The 21,968-nt window shown below is 39.6% G+C and overlaps 2 protein-coding genes across 5 annotated transcripts in view; one reads left to right on the top strand and one right to left on the bottom strand.

Annotated features, from left to right (window-relative positions):
• Positions 1 to 3,170, bottom strand: part of WASHC5 (WASH complex subunit 5) — a 28,667-nt gene extending 25,497 nt beyond the window's left edge. The window contains exons 1-2 of the mRNA XM_037378739.1: positions 3,056 to 3,170; positions 1,849 to 2,146 (exon numbers count right to left, since the gene is read on the bottom strand). Of these exons, the coding sequence (XP_037234636.1) occupies positions 1,849 to 2,034 (186 nt within the window). The 5' untranslated portion in view covers positions 2,035 to 2,146; positions 3,056 to 3,170. The remainder of the gene's footprint in view (positions 1 to 1,848; positions 2,147 to 3,055) is intronic.
• Positions 3,171 to 3,223: 53 nt separating this feature from the next.
• Positions 3,224 to 21,968, top strand: part of NSMCE2 (NSE2 (MMS21) homolog, SMC5-SMC6 complex SUMO ligase) — a 136,111-nt gene continuing 117,366 nt past the window's right edge. The window contains exons 1-4 of one of the 4 annotated variants that reach the window (XM_037378741.1): positions 3,254 to 3,335; positions 3,868 to 4,117; positions 6,340 to 6,487; positions 16,836 to 16,886. In XM_037378741.1, coding sequence (XP_037234638.1) covers positions 6,355 to 6,487; positions 16,836 to 16,886 — 184 coding nt within the window. In that variant the 5' untranslated portion in view covers positions 3,254 to 3,335; positions 3,868 to 4,117; positions 6,340 to 6,354. Of the gene's footprint in view, positions 3,336 to 3,867; positions 4,118 to 4,316; positions 4,376 to 6,339; positions 6,488 to 16,835; positions 16,887 to 21,968 lie in introns of all 4 variants that reach the window. The other 3 variants (XM_037378742.1, XM_037378740.1, XM_037378743.1) reach the window with 3 other exon arrangements.

Below are 21,968 nucleotides of genomic sequence, written 5' to 3'. Positions count from 1 at the left end.
AGACAGAAATCATAACATTGAGGCCTCAGAAAGCTTAGTACTCTCTCATACATTTAAACTACTTGAAAGTATTAGACCTGGTTTTGTTTAGACTCTGGATCTAGCTCAGCACTAGTCCCCCAAATTAATGCAGAAACTATGTCATTTCCCTCAACCATAAGGGAAAAAAGGTTGGGATAAAGAGCTCAAATTCCTTTAAAGCAAAGTTAAACATTTCTAACCATTTTCCACTGTCAACATTTCTCATAACTCATAATTTAGTCTTACCATCACCATCTAAATGAAAAAGCCGTTAATGTTTAATTGAAAACACTGTTAGCGTCATTCCACAGATCACTTATGACAGCATGAGATCATGGCTTAAATAGATTTAGTTAAGATAAAAATAGCTTAAAGTTAAAATAAAATATTAAGCTAGTTTTGTGTGGTTTTGAAAATGCTCTTCTGCTTCTCTTTGTACAAAATACCTACATAAAACAAAGGATGAAAGCAGGCTGCTTCATCCATCACCAAAGTGCCTATGAAGTTTAAATGCATAAAGAGCCTGAATTTTCAAAAGCTCAAATCTCTTCTCATTCAGTAAGAATCATAAATACAGAAATGCTGCATTCGCAGTGAAAATAACTGTAAATTCACTAATCTCTGCTTTATAAGTATGTCTTTTATGGGTTTTGGGGTGATTACTCTGGAAAGCAGCAACACTGTGATGCTTAACATTCCAAAATCTTACAGTTTTAAGGATAATTGTATTTCTCACCAATTATACCTATTTGCTTGCTTTTAAATTTTAAGTTTTCAAGTAATCTGTGTAGAAAAGGACTTCTAACAAGCACTTAGATCTCAATGTATCTGGGAAATCATTTGTGCTTAGGGTTTTCAGTGTCCAAGGCTCACAGCTGCTGCTTGAAATTTACAACTCTTACTACACCCCCCACTCCCCGTCCCCTGCTTTACTATTAACACTTCTTGTATTGTACAATCCAGATAAAGTCAGATTAGGTAGTCTCTGTAGTTCCTTCTTAATCATGCTAAAGAATGAGAGAGGGAAATAGGTACTGCAAGAAGCTTAATTTTGTAAGGGAAATAAGGGCACTATTCTTTAATTGTTTATTCAGCACATGACAAGCCCAGTGAATGAACAATGACAGTACTGTCAAACAGGAAAGCAGAAAGCAGTTTTCATGGCTGCAAAGAATAAGCTACAGATAACCAAAGGAAGATGGGCATACTGCCCACAGTACTGCTCCAATGGAAAACAACCAGCTGCACAGGCTCAGAACTTGCTGGTGAAAGTATAATTTAATGTTCCTGCAGGAAATTATAGTAGTAGTAATAATAATAAACAACGGCCCACAGAATCCAATACTCAAGTTTTATATAATCAGTATCCATCAAAGTTCACAGGCCAGATGACTCATCAAACATTTTGAAAGATGTAGCCCAGATCGCTCTTGAACGCACTTAGAACTGCCACCCCCTTCTTGCCCTGATACCCTCAGCGCAGGTACTGTTTATACTTCTGCCTAGGGGTTGAAGCACAGGATGTTCCCTACACTGTTTCTGCTCAGGCTCACTGAAATGAGTAAGGTGAGGCTGAGTATGATCATCAGTAGCATATAAAACACGAGACAGCCCAGAAGCAGAACGTTAGCATGCAAGTGTATCTCAATTGCTAGCTTAGTTTGGTGAATTTCTGGTAAACACTAAACAAGTAAGAAGTCATGGAAGTCAATTCTGACGAATGGTAGTAATAAGCACAATACTCAGGAATGGCTGTTTCATAACCTGAAGCATCCTCATGCAGCACAGCAAGCCTTTAAGGAGAAGTTTAACAACAGAACTATTTACCTTAAAATAACTGAAATCAAATATAATATCCCCGTACTTCTGTTGATCAGCCTTGTCCTTTAGCCTGAAAACACCAGGAATAAATTCAGAAAGTCTCAAAAGTTCTGCAATGATGGCATTTCCACAGGAGACAATCCGAAGAATTGCCTGACCACAGAGATTGTTTTCAGCTAGAAAATCCACCATTGTGGAGCTGGATGTGACAGAGCAGCAGACCTGCCGTCAGATTCTGATCATCAGTCTTTAGGTTATTTGAAGAAGAAACTCTGATGAGAAAACTAGCTGTGCCATTAATAACCTGTAAAAACAAAACCACACACATTGAGTGCTACATATTCACATTTTTGATAGTGTAACCTATGTGTGTCTTTAAGCACGTTCTCACATGTTTCAGTTTATGAAATCTAAATTATGTACAGCTTTGTAAAATTAAAAAATGCACTGAATTAATCTCCAGCACATACACTGGGTTTAACTCGGTCACCTGTGTGACCAGGCAAGGAAAGCATGACCTTTTGCACCAGAAAAATTCAGAACTACTGAAGAATGGAATTATCACAAATACGGAAGCAATTGAACCCATACAAAGACATGGCAGCAAAGAAAGCAAAAACATGTTACAAGATGTGTTTATAATAGCGTCTTTAAAAATACAAAGTGATTGTAACAGGTTTTAGCTACAAGGAAAATCTTTGTGGCAAGGGGAAATGATAGAGCTCTGTTCCTTTCTTTATTGCTGAAGGGTTTGCTTTTGTGCTGTGGCTTGTGGCTGCATTTCCTGGTCATAGTTGCATTTATGGACGCGTTTCCTGCAAGGTTCGGAGGGCAGCACCGCGAAAAATAAGCTCTGACGTTTAGAAACCACTTATGGAAAGTTATGAGCTGGCTCGACTTTTCACCAAATCCCCTTCCAAACCACTGAGGTAAATTCAGGAGGAAAGCTGCCCCCTGACGGGGCCGGGAGCCCGGCCCGGCCGCCAGGCGAGGTGCGGGGCGACAGGCTGTCCCCCGCAGGGCCCAGCGGGCACCCGCAGCGGACTCTGAACCGCGTCCCACCCCCGCCAGCCACCGGGCCGTGCGGACGCTGCCGCCCCGCTCCCCGCCAGCGCCCGCCCTCCCTCCCGCTCCCAGCGCCGCCTCGGGGCGCCCGCCGCCCCGCTCCCCCCGGCCAGCGGCCTCTCCGCCACCCCCGCTCGGCCGCGCTCACCTCTGCCCCGCCACGGAGCGCGGTGGGGGCGGCGAGGGGGTGGTCGGCTCCCGCCAAGCGCCGGCGGGCGGGGCGGGCGGCCGCAGCGAGCCGCGGCGGCAGGCGAGGCGCAGGCGGCGGGAGGCCGGGAGGGAGGCCGAGCCCTCCCGTCACGTGACAGCGGCGTCACGTGGCGCGGCGCCGGCTGATGAGGCCGTTCCGCCCGCCCCGCGCCCAGCCCGCTCCTGCTGCCGAGGCCGCCGGCGTGGGGCCGCCTCCGGGCCGCGGTGGCTGGCACTAGGTGAGCGGCTGTCCCCTTCCCTGCCGGCGGGGTGAGGGCAGCGCTCTCCCGGCCGAGGGAGCGGAGGGAGGGGTGCGAGGCCGTTGCCCTCCGTGCGTGGCTGAGCGGGGGCGCGGTGGGGGGTAAGGTGGGGGGCTGGGAGAGCGGCACTTGCAGCGTGGGGGGCTCTGCCCCCAAGCTTTGGAGCAGGGAAGGGGCATCTCCCCGTCATAGGTGGTCACCGAGTGTATCTAGAGGGTGGGCACTAATCCTGGCACTCAGTGGGCGCTTGTCACCTGTGGGTCTTGTGTTACAAGTTACAAAGGAACTGAAAAAAGTTACTTGTCTCATAGTTTGGGGTGTTGAAGCATAGAGAAATCGCGTCAGTTGCTCAAATCTTTAAAACGAGCGGCAGAATACAAACTGATTTGCATTTGCTGGTTAGCAAACCTGCCTGGACTACTCGATCACTTGGATTGTAAGAAAAACCCCTGTCTTGGCAGTCACGCTTGCTCTTCTTTTCAACTCTGATTTTGCTGGTTGTATTTTCCAGACGTGAGGGGGGTGGGAGTTGCAAAAATGTGAAGTCCTTCATTGATGCACCCATTGGAGACCTTCCTCACAAGAAATCGCACCTTAAAACCACTGCTGTAAAACCAGTTCCAGTGAGGAATGTTGCTTTTCCTCTTAAGGCAGAATGGACAGCTGCTAGATGAAGTTGAAGAATTCAGTTGGAAAATACAAGAGTGAAATCTTTGCTTGGGATCATAAACAGTTTCTAAAGAAAAAATAATCTTTTGGTGGTTTTGGTTTTTTTTTTTAAATATTTATCCCAAAGTACTTAAATTACTTTTCAAAAGACAGATTGAGATTAAACTACCAACATGATAGTATGATTTACTATTGTAAACAGTAACTTCTGTTCCTGTATAGTTTGCTCACTGCTTCCATAAACGTCAAGAGAACGAAGAAGCCTTTTTAACTTTTCTCTATTTTTTTCAGATTCCTGCCTTTCACAGTGTGTATCTGTGAAATTTCCAAAAGAACAGCAGGCTTTCTCAGTGAGTGAGATTTGCCGTGTTCAAGAAGGGAATTAGGTTCTCCGTGTAAACTCTGATACATTAAATGGGCCCAGAAAGATAGAGCTGCTAAAATAATTTTATGTGGATATTTAATAGGGTACATCTGGATCAAAGAGGTTCTATACAAACAGTCTTGCTAAGATGGCAAACAGGTGCTTTAAAAAAAAAGTTAAATAGTGTAACAGGTGACAGCATTTGTTACTAAATCTTCAAGAGCATCCTTTTCCTTTCAGGGAGTTTTGTAAGGAGCTTTTTCCTTGTCTTCTGTTGTCAGTCTGACAGCCTCTAAAGATCTTTCAAGATAGAAACACTTCTTTTGGCAGGGAGAGCACGAGCTGACATAACTGGACCGTTTTTGAAGGCCACTGCCGCCTCTGTGGCAAGACGCACCTTTAGAAGGGGATAGAGAGGAAGGCAGTTTGTATGTAATTCAGAAGTTCAAATTGCAGTGAACTTGAGCTGTTGTTAAAATGTTGGAATGGTGTCATAAAAGTTGGTCTTGAGAGGCCAAGCACATTTTTTGGATGGAAAAAAAAAAAGATAACAAAATAAAACATTAGAACAGAAGAGAGTGTGACAGCAGACATTCATGTCTTATAGCCTGCACAATATTCATGAGGAATGTGGCAATGATCAGGTTTGGGTGCACACAAGATGTAGTTCTGGAATCCCCGGAAAAGTAGTAGAGGGAGATACAGCCTTAAGTATGCAAAGCTTGGGCAAAGCTTTATCCTTTCTATTTAGATATTTTCCAGACTTCTGTGGGATTATAGCTTGTCAGAGGCTGTTGTTGATAGAAGTCATCTCCTTGTTATTTTCTGTATGATTCAGATAAAACTGGTATACTCCACATTTGGTTGGGGATTCCATTCTCTACCTCCCCCAAAATGATCTCAGTATAGTCCTTGAACATACCAGTTATTCTTTACATGGACTAATGCAGTATTTTTGTTTATCCAAGACTTTTGTTAGGATTTTTTTGTGTGTGAACAACTGTGTATCTAAAGCAGAGTGGAATTCTTCTTATCTTCTGCAACTTGAAGTTAAAAATTCTGTATGAAGTTCGTGTTTGTTATAATAGCTACACGTTGTCCGAGTGAATTGTGGTAAAGCATGAAGAAGGAAGAGCAGAAGTTTGAATTTCTGAGAAGGAACCAGCTGATGTGAACAGTGTGGATAGGCACAGCATAAGCAAACTCACTTGAAGGTTGTATTAATGACAAAGGAGAAGCAGTTAATCCCTGCAAGGCTGTAGGTTGTGGGTCTGTAGCGGAAAGGAAGATGGTGGTAAAGAACAATGTGATGCCTGTGCCACTCTTGTTCTACTAATGGAGCATTGGTACTAAAAGTCTGTAGCATCTTTGGGGGAAGTAGGCAGCATTTGTAAGGTGGGCTTTTGTTTAAAAGTGGTTCTAGATGTTATACTGTTAAGGACATTCGTAGAAGAGTGGCCCTTTGTTAGATTAGATTATTTTTTTTCCCAAGGGCCCGCTGTTGAGACAGGGTTGTAGCTGGTGAGGCTGAATTGGATGCGAGAAGTCACATTTCTTTCTAGCCTAATTGGTAATACGCCTAGAAAACACAGACAAGTTTTTGCGCATGTGGACTTCTTTAGATCTCAAATAGAGCAGTAATTTTCAAGCGAACATAATCATTGAATTTGAACCTCATTGTGGTTTAGCAATAAGAATAAGCAGATGAAAGCTGCAAGTTGCTTTTTGTGCTGCAGTTTTGCTTAATATTGAGTAAGAGGTGAATTGAAAACCTCTGGTGAATTGCAGTTCAACTGAAATGACTGACATCCTGGGAGCTAAGATTTCATCTTTGCTTTCTGGTGTTTCAGTGGTTCTGTTGACTAGTGGTTAGCTAGCTATACTTCTGTTTTCTCTCCCAAATTCTTTGTGTGTAAACTGCATTCAGAATGTTGTGTCTGTTACTTCTAGAGCAACGATTTCAAGATGCCAGGTGGTGCAAGAATCTCATTGAACTTTATGGATTCCTCTCTTTCATCTTTGAAAAACTGCCAGTCTTACATAAATACTGGAATGGATATTGCTACTCATGTTGCCCTTGACCTTGTGGAAAATTTCAGTAAGTATATTCTCTCTTCTATTACATCTTGAATTTGACAGATGAGTCCTAGGCCTACCTATTTTGACTTAGTTACTGGCAATATCTATCTTCATTGTAGGAACTGTAGCTCTTCTGGCTAGACCAAGGTGTTTTTACTCCAGTCACTTCATTGTCTTAAATGATAAATTCAGTGAAAATGTGAATACCAGGTGAACATTGTCCTGGCTTTTGTAACACTCAAGACTAATTGCATTCCAGTGGTTGTTACCCTACAGCTTTGTGAAAACTTTTAAGGTTGCTGAGTGAGATGGAGAAGGCCTCTTAAGTGGGTGAATAAAATGATTTTTCATTCTAATACTGCTTCTTTGTGTGTGCTTTATTTGATGGTTAGGGCAAGATATATTGAAATAATGCTAATGATTTTGAGTACAAAGCTTGAGCTGCCTGTTAGGGGATGCAGTTTTTTTAAATGCTGCCTCTTCTCTGCTGAAAATCAGGCCCTTCTACGGTCCTTCAGTTTGGACGTTTGCAAAATGGTTTACCTTAAATCTGTAATTGCTTCTAACAGTTTTGTCATTGTTATTTCACAAACAGGTGCACTGCAAAGCTGCTTTTCAAAGACAAACATGAGGCATCCCATTTCTGTGATCTTAGATCTGTGATAATTTTTTCACTAGGAAAAAAGAAAAACTTCAAAGCTCCAAAACCCTGGTAGTTTTCATGAGTGGAGAATGAGAATCCTCTGAAACAAGTTTTACTGTTCATTATAAATCTTGTACTCAACTAAGCCAAGGGCTTATGTACAATCAAGATTAATGCTTTTCTCTGTCTATTGTGATGATTTTCTGTCCTTTGACCCTTTTTCCATACTGCCATCAGACACAATTGACATGTCATTTCTAGCAGGGCAGAGGAAATGGAAAGCTTGTCTGAACGGTCAACTGGGGATTCTGTTTGAGGTAAAGTGGTATAACCAGTTCTGTTTCCTCTGCTTTTGCACTCATCATCTCTCCTACTTTGCTATAAGTAATACATGGAAATACACTGAATGTACTGAATTCTTTCAGTCCCAAGATTGCAGAATGATCCACAGAAATTAGTTATTTGTACAAAAGTTGAAAGCTTTGATTAATTTCACCTTTCAGTAGAAGCCCCTGCTGCATTCCCATTTGGAGAGGTGAAAGGCAACTTAAGCTCCACTGTGCAGGTCTGCATCTGTGAGTCTGTGCAACTCCTAGTAAATGTTGTTATCCTACTTGCTTACCTGCTTCTGACACATTAATCTTTAATTGCAACCTTGAAGTTTTTTTGTCCATTCCCTTCAGTAACCGAAGGACCATATTTAGCATTCTGTTCTGAGATGAGGAGGGTATTCTTCATGGGATACCCATGGTCGTTGTTACAGTCAAGTTATGTCATGTGGCTGGGAAAGAGCTCCTAGACCATAACACTCATTTTAGTTTAGCAGGGGCAGCTTTCCTGTAGAGTCGTAGAATTATCAAGGACAGCCTTTTAACATAGTCCATCTCATTGCTCTATGGAAAAGGTATTCCAGACTTGCATTTGTAGTTTATACCTTTTGCATCTGATACTACAGTGTTACCTTTTTACTTATAATAGTTGTCGTCTTTGCTCCTACATTTTTCCTTGCAGAGGTATGTACATCTGTACATGGAACAAACAAATGAGTGAAGTTCCTCACTTTTACAGGGTTTTGTTTTCACTCCCCTGACTACTACACTTCAGGTTCTAATGTTCCTTACACAATGCCATTGGGAAAGATACAGGGTTTCTGTGGCATGACATACTTCTGGTAAACAAATACTTTTGGTGTTTTAGAATTAGCATTATCTGATCTGCCATACTTGATTGTTCAGCTCTTGCCTCCAATTCATACGCGGCAATTTCTATTTCTAGAATTGTTACTCATCTGTCCTACTTTGCCTTCATGTTCCGAAGCAAAATATCAATTTAATTTTGAGCCACTGTTAGATAATGTGTTTCTGCATTCTTGTTCCTGTCCCATTTGCAATTTGTTTAAATTTCCTTTACAAAACTTAACTGTCCAGCTTCTGGTAGGTTTCATTGCCAGGCTTCGTAGAAGAAAGAATTCTATTGTGGCTGTTATTTTACAAGCACTCTTTCTGTGAAGGTGTTTGTTCCTTTGGGCTTTCTTTTTGGACAGTGCTGGTTTTGGGAAGTAGTACCAAAAATTTTCATAGTAAGTGCACAAGAAAAGTTACGTTTACATCTGAAGATAAGTAACGGAAATCACAGGCAAAGTTAGGGCAGTAAGCAATGTCTGTTTCTTCTCTTAATTGCTGTTCTCCACAAGCCCAATCCTGAAAACATTTACTGATAATCATGTTTATCAAATAGTACAGAGCAGTGGTTGCTGGACTGGGTACTGTTTAATGCAGTATCATGGAGGGACTTCCTGTAAACATATCTGATAGTAAGTTAGACCAAAAGATCTATTGGGATCACTTTTCCCTACTTTCTTAGGCATGCCAGTGTGTTTTTGTTGTGTGGTTTTTGTGTTTGGTTGTTTGGTTTTTTTTAACAATTAAACAGCGATTTGTGAAAGAACTTGTGTGTGATTTTTATCACTTCAGAGCTCTAGTAAAGCAGAGAAATACGAATTCATACATTTAAGGTTTTTTTGACACGTGTAAAGGGTTGTTACGGTAAGCCAATTGTGTGGGTGTTTCTTGGTTCAGTGAAAATCACTGCCTGCATAATTAGTCCTTTAGGGCTAGAACACGCTTTTCGCTTTCAGATGTGGAGAACGATATGAAGAACGCTTCTAAAGGATGTAAAAAGAAAACGGTTTGGTGTTTTCAGCGCTTTTTGTATTCACGTCAGTTACGGAACAGCCGCAGGATTGTTCGGGTGAAGTGAAAATCAAAGCTCACTAGGGGGCAGAAGAAGATAGGAAGCAAGCAGGGCTGCCACTTCAGTTACAAAAAGCATTGACGTTCTGGAAACTGGCCTCTTTACCTGTCGGTTGATCTGGCCATGATCCCTGAGTAGCCTAAAGTCCTCCCCAGGTACACCATACGGAGAACAAAGAACTCTTACGCCGGTTATATAGAAGCTATAAGATCCTCTCAGAATGATTTTGAATTTAAGCTTTGTAAACAGATGGTGGTAGTGGTATGTGGAAGAGGGAATAAAATTACTTGGCTGGTTGTGAAACCAGAGGGCTGCCGATAGGAAGATGTGCCAGACTTGTGGGCAGGTATTGGATCAGGATATTCCATGATCTATAGGAACCTCATAACCTATAGTTACTTTTCTTCAGGTATCTCAGATGCTTTGCAAACACTGGCTAAGCCCCTCAACTCTCTGGGAGGTAAATAATAGTTACAGGGATTACGTACTTCACTACCACTGGAATGAAACTCTTTTAAGTAATAATAGTTGCCATATAGAAGTATGGTAACTGCTCATAATCCAAAACAGAAAAATAAAATTTCTTCCAACTGACTGAAACAACTGAGAAAACTTCATTAGAGAAGATGGATAGAGGTTTTTGAGTTCAATGGCAGGAACAACAGATTAAATTGCTTACTCATGAATAAATACAACAATAGATCTTTCATGCCTTTATTTTGATATTATGCTTGAAAGTTTCAGACTAAGTCAAACACTGGGTTTATATTTCAACTGTAATTTCATATGGAGAATGCCGCCTATTGAATGGAGACTATCCTTTCTCTCCACAGCTTAACTCCTTTTAGGAAGCTACCATCTACCTACTGGCTTGCTTCAGTCCTGCCTAAGTAGAATTTATCTGTTTCTGGGTAAAGGCAGCATGGCTGCAAGCCAGTGCACATACTGATTCTATCATTGATTACTGTGCCTACTGTTCATTGCTGTACTGCTGTAGTTAAATTTATTCTGTTTTAAGAGCCCTGTGTGCATCTATTCATTATATTTGGGAAAATGAACACTTGTTTTTCATAGTTAACTTACATGAGGCCATTGCTTTCTGGCAATAATGGCAGAGACTTTTAGTTTGAATACTGTTGTCAGGTTTGGGGGATGTTTTTTTTTTTCTCCTACACATTAATTGTGCTCAGAACTTCCCATTAACTTGGTATTTTTCCCTATAGCTTTTGACTTTCTATTCTGGAAAGATAAAGTAATCTCACTGGACACAGCTATTCTGAGGAGTATAAACAACTGTTAGAGAAATTGACAGGGAAAGAAGGGTTCAATTAAATAATTAAACATTGTAGGTCTGCAATAAATAGTGTTCAGAGAAATCTAGAAAAGTGGGGGAATGAGTTTTGGGAATATAAATCGCGATTCAGATGACTTTGAAGATCTAAAGATTTATAGCTTCTCATCACATGGTCCTGCATTGTGAAATGTAGGACAGAATGTACCAGTTAATTTAATTCCCCATGACCTTGAATGAGTTCATTTTACTACTTTCTGCAAAATAATAATACTAATAAAAACAATGCTTCCCTATTTCAAATGAATAATGAAAAGAGTTAATACCCAATATTTCTAGGCAGACTCCCATTCATCTCTACTTACGCATACAGTTCTCATGATATCTGTTTGCAGTCCTCAACAGTAAATTTAAAATTATTCCTGTCCATTTAAGCTTTATTTAATGCTGTGAGATATTTTGGGAATCCTAGTGAGAGATAATATGGAGGTATAGATTTTTTTATATGAAATTGTAAATAACAACAGACCTCACATGAAGAAGTCAAAAGGAAAATATTTCACAGTAGAATTATAACATTCTGAAATGTCTGTGAGGCCTTTAATGATATAAAGACTCAGAATCTGTTGCCAGCTTTGTACTACCTCCCCTTTCTTTTGTGCCTTCTAGCATCTTGTTCACTGCTGCTGCACTCTGGAGATAAATCTTAAGTTAGCTCTAACCACAGTGATTCCCAAGTCTCTTTCCTCTAAGGAATCCACTGTTCACAGTGTGCCGTGAGGATGAGATACTGTAAGGTTCATTGCAAAAATTGCACTTAACCGAGTCTTAATTTCAACAGTGATTCTATTGCTTAGTCTACTAATACATTTATGTCCATTTTGTTCTAGTCCTGTATAGATTTATGAAAATAAATTACTAGTGTTAAATACTCAGGTCAGGCAATGCTCAGATATGATTTCTAGCAAAATAAGGCAGTTTCTGTTAACAACTGTTAATTTAGGTGAAGAATAATTTTAATGCATCTGATCCTGAAAAGCTTTTATTTTTCAGGTAACTTTGTTGATGTCCATGAAATTAAATTGTCATTTAAGACCTCCCTGTCTATTGACAATCTACAGATTTACAGCACTGAGCATCTTTATGGCGTTGTGTTGTGAGCATGTGCTGGCAAAGAGCCAAAATTTTAAAAGATCCTGTAAGGGATTAAGAATCAGTATCTAATGGCAAAAACTAGTTTCAACACACTGAATGTCAAAGGGAAATGGCCAATTTAAAAGCTCATTTTACTTAATGAGTTAAAAAGAAAGGTAAGTTTTATGTCCAGCTCAGTTTTTCTGCTGATTATCTTTAGATACTGACATTGTCTAGAGGTCGTACTTTTTTGTTCTTTCAAGAATACTACTGTGGTATAGAAACATCTTAAAATGTTACTATATAAAAAACACGTAAGCAGAAAAACAGGCTGCGCACAGTTGGTTTCAGTATTCCTCCCTGTGCTCAAAACAGTCTTGGATGTTCTGTGGCCCAGCCTAGCACAACACTGAGGGAAATGACACATTGAAATTCTTGAGCCATCCACCAACTTTCAGAGTGGTCTGTATTTTTTAAAGCTTAAGGACATGCTTCTATCCTTTGCTGAATTTGAGTCCTAATTGATAGGTGAATTTGATGGTGACGCTGTTTGCAATCAGTTATAAAGCAAGTAAATTGTCTAAATTCTACTATAATTTGCATCTTACTGAATTTAGCCTCAATCTGTTTTTAAGCTTTAGTAGTGTGATTGAAAAAAGAATTCACTAAGTCAGTACTTGTTTGTCAATGTCTCTCAGTTGCGATGCTCTTCGTATTGAACTTTAAGCCCCATATTGCCACCTCTGCACACTAAGAAACGGCTGTTCGCACTACTAATTTAACTTCCCTTAGTTGCTGAGCTGTTTTTACTTAAACTACTTAAAGTAGTTCTGTATTCTTAAAGTGTTCTGCTGGACATCCATGTGAAATACTTGAAGGGTATTCCGGTTTGGAATTAGTGTAACCTGCTATGTGTGTTGACTGATGTGCTGATAATGATATGCTGGCCCAGTATAGGTTTGCCATATCCAAGACAGGCATCCTTTCCCCCAGCTCTGCTCAGAGTTTTCAGATGTGACTTCTCTCTGCTTGCTAAGAATGGCAGTTTTATCTGACTCCTCAGGAAAAAGCAGCAGAACTTTTTCAAGAACATGCGACTGTGAAGTATGGAGAGCTGTAGATACCAGAAAGAAGAATTAACTCATGGTCATCTCCAGGCTTCCAGCCCAGCAGATTGCTTTTTAGAGGGGTCATTGCTTTTGTTTGGGCTAGACCCAAAGCTAGGTGGGACTGGGGGGAATATCCAGTACAAATGGGAAATAATTGGAAGGGCTGGAAAGTATGCTAACTACAGACAAGATGATAAGAATTTCTTAGCATAAAACTTCTGAAAAAAATTTTAAAGCATTAGGAGATAGGGTATTGTCTAATTAGCTGCACAGGTTTTCTAGTAGAGAGCAAGATGCTTTCTGGATGTCTGGGGCTTTTTTCAAACCACACATCACATTCCCACTGTGAAATGTAGATGCCCTGGCATGTAGAATAGCTGGGTGGGAAGCAGTGACTGCACCTGAACTCTATAATCTTATTTAGGGGGGAAAAATGAGCTGCTTTTCTTTTTCTTGAAAAACTAGCCCTAAAATGTCATGGTCAGCTGTTAGCCATGGCTGCTTGTCATCTGTATTACATAGCAGTGATCTTCCCATAGCAGTATCGGGGTCTGTGTGAGAGTTCCTCCTCTATCTCTCCACGCTTTGAAGGATTTTTTTGCTTACCAGTAGGTACAGGGCAGGCCATGGGTCCTACAGAATGTTAGTGATACAGTTCCTTGGCATGTGCCCCAGGTTTACTTAGCCCTTTACAGCTCTGGCTTTTCCTGCTTGTCTGCTCGTTTCCCATTGCATAACCTGCTCTCTCTGCCAGCAGAGCTTACCTCAATTCCGGCTGCTTATCCCATTTGTCTGTTCCCCTTGCCCCAGAGCTGTGTCTGCACTTCCCTTCATGTGTGCTGCACTGCATCTCACACGTGCAGTGTCTTCCCTTTACTGACCGTTTTCTGTTCTCCAGATTGCTTGGGATCCACTTGCGTCATGATGCCTGTTAAATGCTAGCTAAACAGTAGTTAGTAAGGTAGGATTTTTTTTCAATGTGTATTTAGCTCTTTGAGATTACCTACATCACTTTGATTTCCCTCACTGCTCTCTTAAGGTAGTGTTAAACAGGAATCACTCTAAATGTTGCTGACCCTTGTTGACATAGGAAGGAGCATAACGAGTATAGACATGTCAGTTAGCTTAGTTTTAAGAAGTTATTGGCAGCTTTTTAATAGACAGTTGGTTCATGAGTTTCTGTGGAATATCCACTATTCCTACATGGAGTGGCATTCTAAATGCATCACAGCAACCTATGACCAACAGTCAGACTTGAACATCTGAAGTCTGTTCATCACTGAGAGCAGGGGACCTTTCCATGGAAGTTTCTCTGTCATTGACCTAAAACTTCTCCTAGTTGGAATGGTGCAAACTCCAGTATAGGGATGGACTCTCTAGCTGTGTTTGAATATGAAATGGTTTGGTTAATTTTTTTTCCTTTGTAAGTTTTTTTTCTTGTTACTTTTTATTGAAAATTCAAAATGGCAGTACCATAATGTAACACGAATCTTAACATTGGCAAAGTTCTTGTGCATGAAATGACCATGATGTGACTGTTTAGGGATCCAGAGGTAAACCTGCTGACATCTGTGCTTCTAAAATTCTCAAGCTCTGTTCAAAGTTTCCATAGTGTTTGAAATTATTGTGCTTCATAAAATTAACCAAGATGTAAGGTATTTGACCTGAGAACAGGAGATAATATATAGGCTAGAACGGCACTTCACAACCTGCTTGAGTAAGAGGTAGCGTGAAGGTCTGCTGACTGAGGAAATGAGCAGGACTAAGGTTTGACTTGCTATCCTGTTCTTGTCCAGGGAAGATAAACTGTGTCAAGATGTTTTCTTGCACGTCCTACCTTCCTCCACAATCCAATTGTGGTTTTGTTAGGTCGCTCTCTACCTCATAGTGGCCTCATAAAGAACAAAGCTGTGATCTGTGTTGTAGGGACCCTGCATGAGGAATTAAGACTTTGTTTTCCCGTTGCAAGCCCACAAATCTGTGAAGGTGCTCATGGGAAGCAAACAGTGAACAGTTTTATATAGCAGGAATAGCATTAGAATTGTGCAATCCATTACTTCTTCATGGACACGAGGGAACAATCTTACCTGGATTTGAAAATCCCTAAGAGTGTGCCTTAGTCCCTCAGAATTTACCTAGTCTTTAGGTTAGAGTAAATTCCAAGCAGGGGCTGCAGGATTACTTTTCTTTTTTCTTGTTGAAGAGTATGTGTAGAATGTCAAAGTCCATCTTGGAGATAAACGGCTTTTCACTGACACTTGGTGTACAAAAATATTTTCTAGCTATGAGAGAAGTTACTTTAGAAAATGAAGAGAGACCAGTGATCCGTGAAGTTCAGTAACCCTTCTGTGTTAGCCTCTACCAGATGCTTCCTGTGAAGCTGCAAGAATTCCCTGATGATACCAAGCTGTCACAAAGGAAGTTTCTTTCTAACCCCAGGCATTTATCTGCTAGAAGCTGTTTGTTAACTGGTCTGCTTTGTTGCTACACCAGTGTCTGTGGTACTAATTGGTGCCATGCACAAACTCAGTGAAGGCACCAAAATTACATCTTTCTTCTTGGGAAGATTCTTTTCCTGTTGTTTAAAGTAAATGTATGTTTTGGGGTATGTGAGAGAAAATGTTTCAGATTTTTCTTTCTCAAAAGTACTGATTTTGCTTTCCTTCAAATCCCTTGCATACAATTCATCCTTTTAGGAAAGATGTTCTTTTTTTATCTGAACTTACGCTTGTCCTCTATTACATTGGATTACTTTATAGGTATTTAACCTTTCAACTAACAGTGAGGAGGATATGTATGGTTTTTTGAAGTAGGTAGGTAAGTAAATGGTGTCACACTTCAAGTATTTCTTCTTCAAGTAGTTTTATTTTTTGAAACAAAAAGGACCAGTTGAGTTCTTGTGGAATGCTTTTCTGAAGACAAAAAAACTACATTTTGTGCATTATGCTCTTCAGTCAACACCCAAATTTTGAGAAGAGGGCTGGATTGATTTTTTGTCCTACCTCTGTGCTTCAGTAATTACAGTGTAAAAATTACTTGTAACATTTAGAGTTAGCACTGATGACCCCATTGCTGGAATACGCTGGTTGGTTCTGAAGGCTGTTCTTCAAAGAAGCTGTCTGGAAAAGGAGAATTTGGAAATGTGCCTTGTTTCAAAATCTGGAAAAAATATGACTTGTAATGAAGGATTTGTGTTCTTTTATATTTATCCAAAACCCACCCTGGCCATAGTCTGTAATCTCACAAAGTGGGAAGAAACAAATATGTGGGGTGGTTATTATTTCCTAGCTGGAATTTTGTGCAGCAAGGGGAAGGGAGCTATATTAAGCAGCATGCTTTTGTTCTGCTGGCTTTTTTTTTCCTTGTGGGTACTCGGCAAGCTAAGTGCATTGAAGTGTCTTTGTTCTCAGCTGTCGCAGTTCTCGAAGGGAAGAGAAACCCATGGGCTGGCAGCACAGGCTTTCCTGCAGTGTGTGCCCGCGCTGCCGGGGCACTACAGCAACTCACTCCTAGAACAGCTTTAGCGGTGTTGGTGCGGATTCACCATACTCTTGCATTTAGTAACACTAAAGTATAAATGGAGGATAAGAATAATAGTGGAGAAAGAGAATGCGTGTTATCAGATCACAGATTTTCAAGGCTGTTTGGGACCAGCATGATCTGCTAGTTCGACTTCCTGCATAATACAGATCATTGCATTTCATACAGTTATTTTTGCGTGAAGCTGGTATGTTGTGGTTGATCTAGAGAGTATCATTCAGAGTGAAATCCAGTCTTGATTTCAAGCTAGCTTGCTGAATAACTGTCTTTAGTGCATTCTCATGGAAATGTACGGACAGCTTGCAGCTGAACAGAAGGTCATACTCCGGACTGTCTTGGTTTTTGTCAGAACTCTTGTGAGTACTCAGATGAAAACTGCACAATTTTTATTTCTCAGGTTTCGGTATGTGGTATTCATGTGATGTCTTAATTTCAAAGACATACATAGGTACGTGTGCATATTTATACTGTTTTCTTATGTATTTTCCTAAGCAGCAGGTAATTTTCTCCCCCAAAGGTCATTATGAGTTAGGGAGGCTTACAGTCACCTGGTGGGTTACCTCATGTACCCATAGTCACTATAAATTTCTCTGTGCCCTAGACCTCATAAATTCTCAGCAGTCTTCAAAATAGATCATAAGTGCGATTTAAATGCTATGTAGACCTTTTTGCAGACCCTCTGCACACTAGTGATGTTAACCTTGAGAGAATGAGTGAGCTTACAGCTGTAAGTTATAAGCTTGAAATTGCTGGGTGAGGTTCTTTGGCCTCTACCATGCATGAGATCAGAATAGATGATCCTAATGGTCTGTTCCAGCTTCAAAATACTATGAAGTACTGCAGAGGTCTTGTGTGGGCTCTTTAGCACAAAGATAAATCAACCTCTTTGAACAAAAGCCAGAGAGGAATATTTTATCTGAGTAATTTACTGTATGAAAATATTCTCTGTAGTATATTAATCTGTCATTTTCTTATCGTCGTATTTCTGCCACAGAAATCTGGCAATATAAGAAAATACTGCTAACTCCTGTTTAAACGTAGAGGCATACAATATATATAGAAAGTAGTGTGGGCTTTGAAGAACCCACTGTGAAGGCTTTAATTTTTATCAAATTAAGTAGATCAGTATTTAGCTTTCAGTGATCTAATTGTGTGCCTGAATAACTAGGGAGGGAGGAGGAACCCACAAAAGTAAAAAAAATTGGCAGCATTCAGAAAGATTAAGAATATAAAGCAATTGTATTTCTTTTCTTAATTCTTTCTGTTAGGGGAAGATTTATCTCGGTTAAAAGTAAGCATTGTGCTGACATGTTCTCAGTGTTTGGTCAAAACATGAAAGAAGCCTTTATGCAGACATTATCATTCTGAAAACTTCATCCTGATCCCCTACCAATAGATGCAGGGCACTCATATATTTTTTTCTTTTTTTCCTGTCTTTTTCTATCTCTTCTTTGTTCTTCTCTTCAAGAATTCAAGAACTTGCAACTGTGTTTTTATTTCTCTTTTTTTTTTTGATACTCAATTAACTTCCTGTCAGTGCACATAGAATGAATTCTAAGAGGTTTTTAGTACTTTCAGATAAAAATAATTTAAAGAAGAAAATTTACAATGCATCTGACCCAAATCCAGGTTTTATATGTTTCCATTTACACCAGTATTATATAGCACACTGACGCTCTAGTGAAGAATGAAGATTTTAATATGCACTGATTAAATTCCAAGAATTTAAGTAGGAATATTTGCTTTATCGGTCAGAATCACATGTAAGACTTCTGTGTTCCTTATGATTACTGACACTGACACCTATGAAAAATGTCATCCTTTGGAGTACAGGCAGAGGTTGGGTGTCGGAATTGTACATCTAGACTATTTTTTATTATAATTTTAATAGATTTTTTTTCTTCCCTTCTCATTTTCTTTCCCATTTTCTCTCAAAAAGAACAAGGAACTCATAATAGCATTATATGAAAGAGAGAAAAGAACTGAGATGCTCCAAGTCTGATTTTGCTGAGGCCTTAAGGCTAGGAATAACTGTGCTTTCAAACTGGCATTGCACCATGTGGCCTTGGGCAAGTCGTTGAAGTTCACTAGACATCAGTTTCCCTTCTATAAAAAGAGATGTCAGGAACATCTAAAGATCTCAAAACTCCTGTGCGGATACTCAACTTCTGTTGTTCCTTGCATCTTCTATGCTTGTGGAAATTACATTGCAAGAGTTTAGAAATAATGTGAGTTGTCTGTAGTGGCAGTAAGTGACTGGAAAAGGTAGGAGATAGGTAGTCAGGAGAAATATGTGTGCAGGGGAAATAAAAGGCAGCAGAAAAAAACAGCCTAGCAAAGATATCATCTTTATCTTTTGTGAATTAACAAATAAGAAATATCTCATCTCTAAGAACTATTATAGGTGGTATGAAATGATTCAAACTACTAAAATATATACAAGGCACTAAGTGAAGATTTGCACTTAAATGAAATTTATGAGTGGATCCTGCAGCCACGTCTACAGGAGGGTGGTCTGATGTTTAGTAATGGGTCAATATATAATACTATGTGAAGAGAGAAAATATTACACTGATTCAAAAAATGTGCTTCTAAAACTGTTTAGGGAAAGAAAATTTACAGTGAAACTCACAGTCCAGTGAAAGGTCAACTGAAGTGACAGAGAATCTATCCCATCTCTGAATAAAAAGTTCAACCTTGTGTTTTCTTTATTCCAGTTTTCAGACACTGGGTCTTATGTTTCTGTCTGATAATCAAAGAGCCCAATATGTTCAGAAATCTTCAGGATGGTAGTGGTAGATCATGAGGAAGTGACCTTTAGCATCTCCTACTTAAACTTTGCAAGTTGAGTTGCTTTAGCGAGTCTTGATGTAAGTTACACTTTCCAGGCATTGAGTGATTTATGTTGCTTTTTCTTTGAAATACTGAAAGATCTTACTGAAAGAAAATGCAGTTAGCAAGATTTAGTCTCATGCTTGTTGGTCTAGAAAGAGCTTTTGCTCAAATTATGCACTATGTGCCATATAAAGATAGAGATACATCTGAAAAATTGTCAGCATACAATCAGCCTCTTTTTTTAATAAAAAAACCCAAACAATCCCTGTACCCCTCTCTGAACACGGAGCAAGAGTCTGGCATTCATCACGAGCATTATACAGCACAACCTTCTGTGTAGGACGTACATGTACTAGCCAGATAACCTGCCATCGCTCGTATTGCTGCCTCAGTCACCCTTTCAGGCATTGTTCGCAATTAGGTTAGTTACCAAATGGTGCACTACATAGCAGTTACTATTAATGACTGGTGAGTTTATGTATTTTTTGTTATTGTTGCTTCAGTGTGGGGGTTTTTTTTGTGTGTGTGTTAATGGACCTTTATGCCAATAAAAGAAAGTCAACAGCCATGAGTCTGTTAGAGCTGCAATTATATAAAAGGATGGGAGAAAGTTAAGAGACTGTGATCACTGGGAAAATATCACTTGCTTATAGAGAAAGAATCAAAAAGCAGGTTAGCAAGTGCTCAGAAAAAAAGAGCAGGAATGGGGGAACTGGTTGAGGAGGAAGAGAAGGGGAGAGAAGCAAGTGGTAAAGAATCATATGTAATGAAGGAGGAGAGGTAAGAAATACGAAAGCCACAGCAAAAAGATTAAGCAGGACAGTACACTGATTATGCTCTGGATCACAAAAGATATTTAAATGCCTTCCTAATGATGTTTCCCATGTAAGCAACTTCCATAGTTTCCATAAAGGTGTTAGCTTTTGCAAATGGGAAGAGTAGTCTGGCATATAAATCAAAGGAGGACTGGTTCATGTGGCTGAAAGTGAGAAGAGAGATGAGGTCTTTCTGATTAGTCTCACACTAGAATTACTCAGGATGTATGTGTGTGTGAACCTGCTTTTTTGACATTATCAACAAATGCTATAGAGTGCTCTGAAATAAGCATGTGCATTAGCACTCGATAGAAGGTGACAATCTCAAACAGCTTTATAATGAACATATAATGAACTTTCTTATTAAAAAAGACTTAACAAAAGGAGCCAGCTGGCTTAAGGAGAAGGTGGCAGATGAAAAGAGCACAATTCCAAGAAGTGTTCACACATTAAGGAAGTATTTTAACAGGCTTTCCCCAGACTGCAAGTGGGAATGGAATTATACATTGCATGTAAATGTCAAGTGACAATAATATCTTCTGAGTTAAATCAACCTTGCAAACTCTTTCCTATTTTTCTTAAGCAGATGAATAAAGTTTAACTTGTGATTTCCTTACTAATCATCTTAGTAAGCAGTGGGTGAGTAGACTTTTTACTGTACGGACAGATTAATGTGACATTTTCACAAGACTTTTTTTTTTTTTTAAAGTTTATTACTTGTGGGTGTGGATCTAATTCACAGATGTTTTTTGAGTAAATTAGGTATGCCATAACTCATTCAAATTCTGTATTTCTTCAGTATTTTTAGATTAATCTTTTAACCATGCCTTGTTGGAGGTGTGTAGTCTGTCCTGGTATGTCAAGGTAATCTCAAGGTAATCAAGAGTTCTCCTCCACTGAACATACTTTAGTGCACAGATTTGGCCCAGTCACTTTTATAGAAAACCAGATTTTAGATGGAACAAAATTCAAAGGCATATCATTATAAAGGGTAGAAAATTCTCTCAACTAATATATCTCAACTACACAAATCTCAAGCATAGTCATATGGTTCTGAATTTATTTTAATAAAACAATGTCCAAGAGCTATGTGATCGTTTACCAGTTCTGTTTAAGTACTGAACAGAGGGAGCCTTCTACTTCTTCCTATCTAGTTACAGAACATTTCCACACTAGGTTTCAATTGACATTCCTGTTTTCTCAAAACTGCCCCTTTAAATGCCACGAGGCCCCCACAAAGCTACTTCTTTTCTACTGTGGACAAAGATAACAGTGTTATCTAAAAAACAGTCTGAGAGACCATCATCTGTGGTGTACTGTAAGCCATCAAACAAATTCCTGTTTCCCCTCAAAATCATAAATATTTGTGCACATGTGAGAGATCCAGGCTATACAGAATTGCATTGCCCTTTTTTGCACAGCAATGTGCATTTTCCACATGGCAACAAAGTAGCAGCTCCTCATAGTAGGAGTAATTTTTGTATGAAGTTTGCGGGAAATGAAATTCCAGCAATGGAAAGATTTAGCTCCGTCACTTACCAGTATGCAAGCAACAGAATGAATGCCACATACCAGCAATTCATGCCAAAAAGGGGAGATCTGCCAATTCACAGAAGAGGTTTTATGCAAAGGAGGCCTGCTGGAGGCAGAATGAATTGCTGGTTTTCATTATGCTTGCAGTTTGTGTGCAGTCTTTGCCTTTGCCTTGTCTGTGTAAGAAGATTAGGTTGTGGGTTGGTTTTTTTGGGTTAGTTGGGGTTTTTTGTTTTGGGTTTTTTTTGTCATATTGAGAAATTATGGGCTCTGAAAGTCCTAGCTTTAGTATTGCTGCATGGTTAGCACTTCAAGTACTATATCAATACGTGATTCATGCTGAATTG

This window comes from Falco rusticolus, chromosome 3 (genome assembly GCF_015220075.1).
Source record: "Falco rusticolus isolate bFalRus1 chromosome 3, bFalRus1.pri, whole genome shotgun sequence".
Lineage (NCBI taxonomy): Eukaryota > Metazoa > Chordata > Aves > Falconiformes > Falconidae > Falco > Falco rusticolus.
This window is presented reverse-complemented; position numbering and strand designations above follow the sequence as displayed.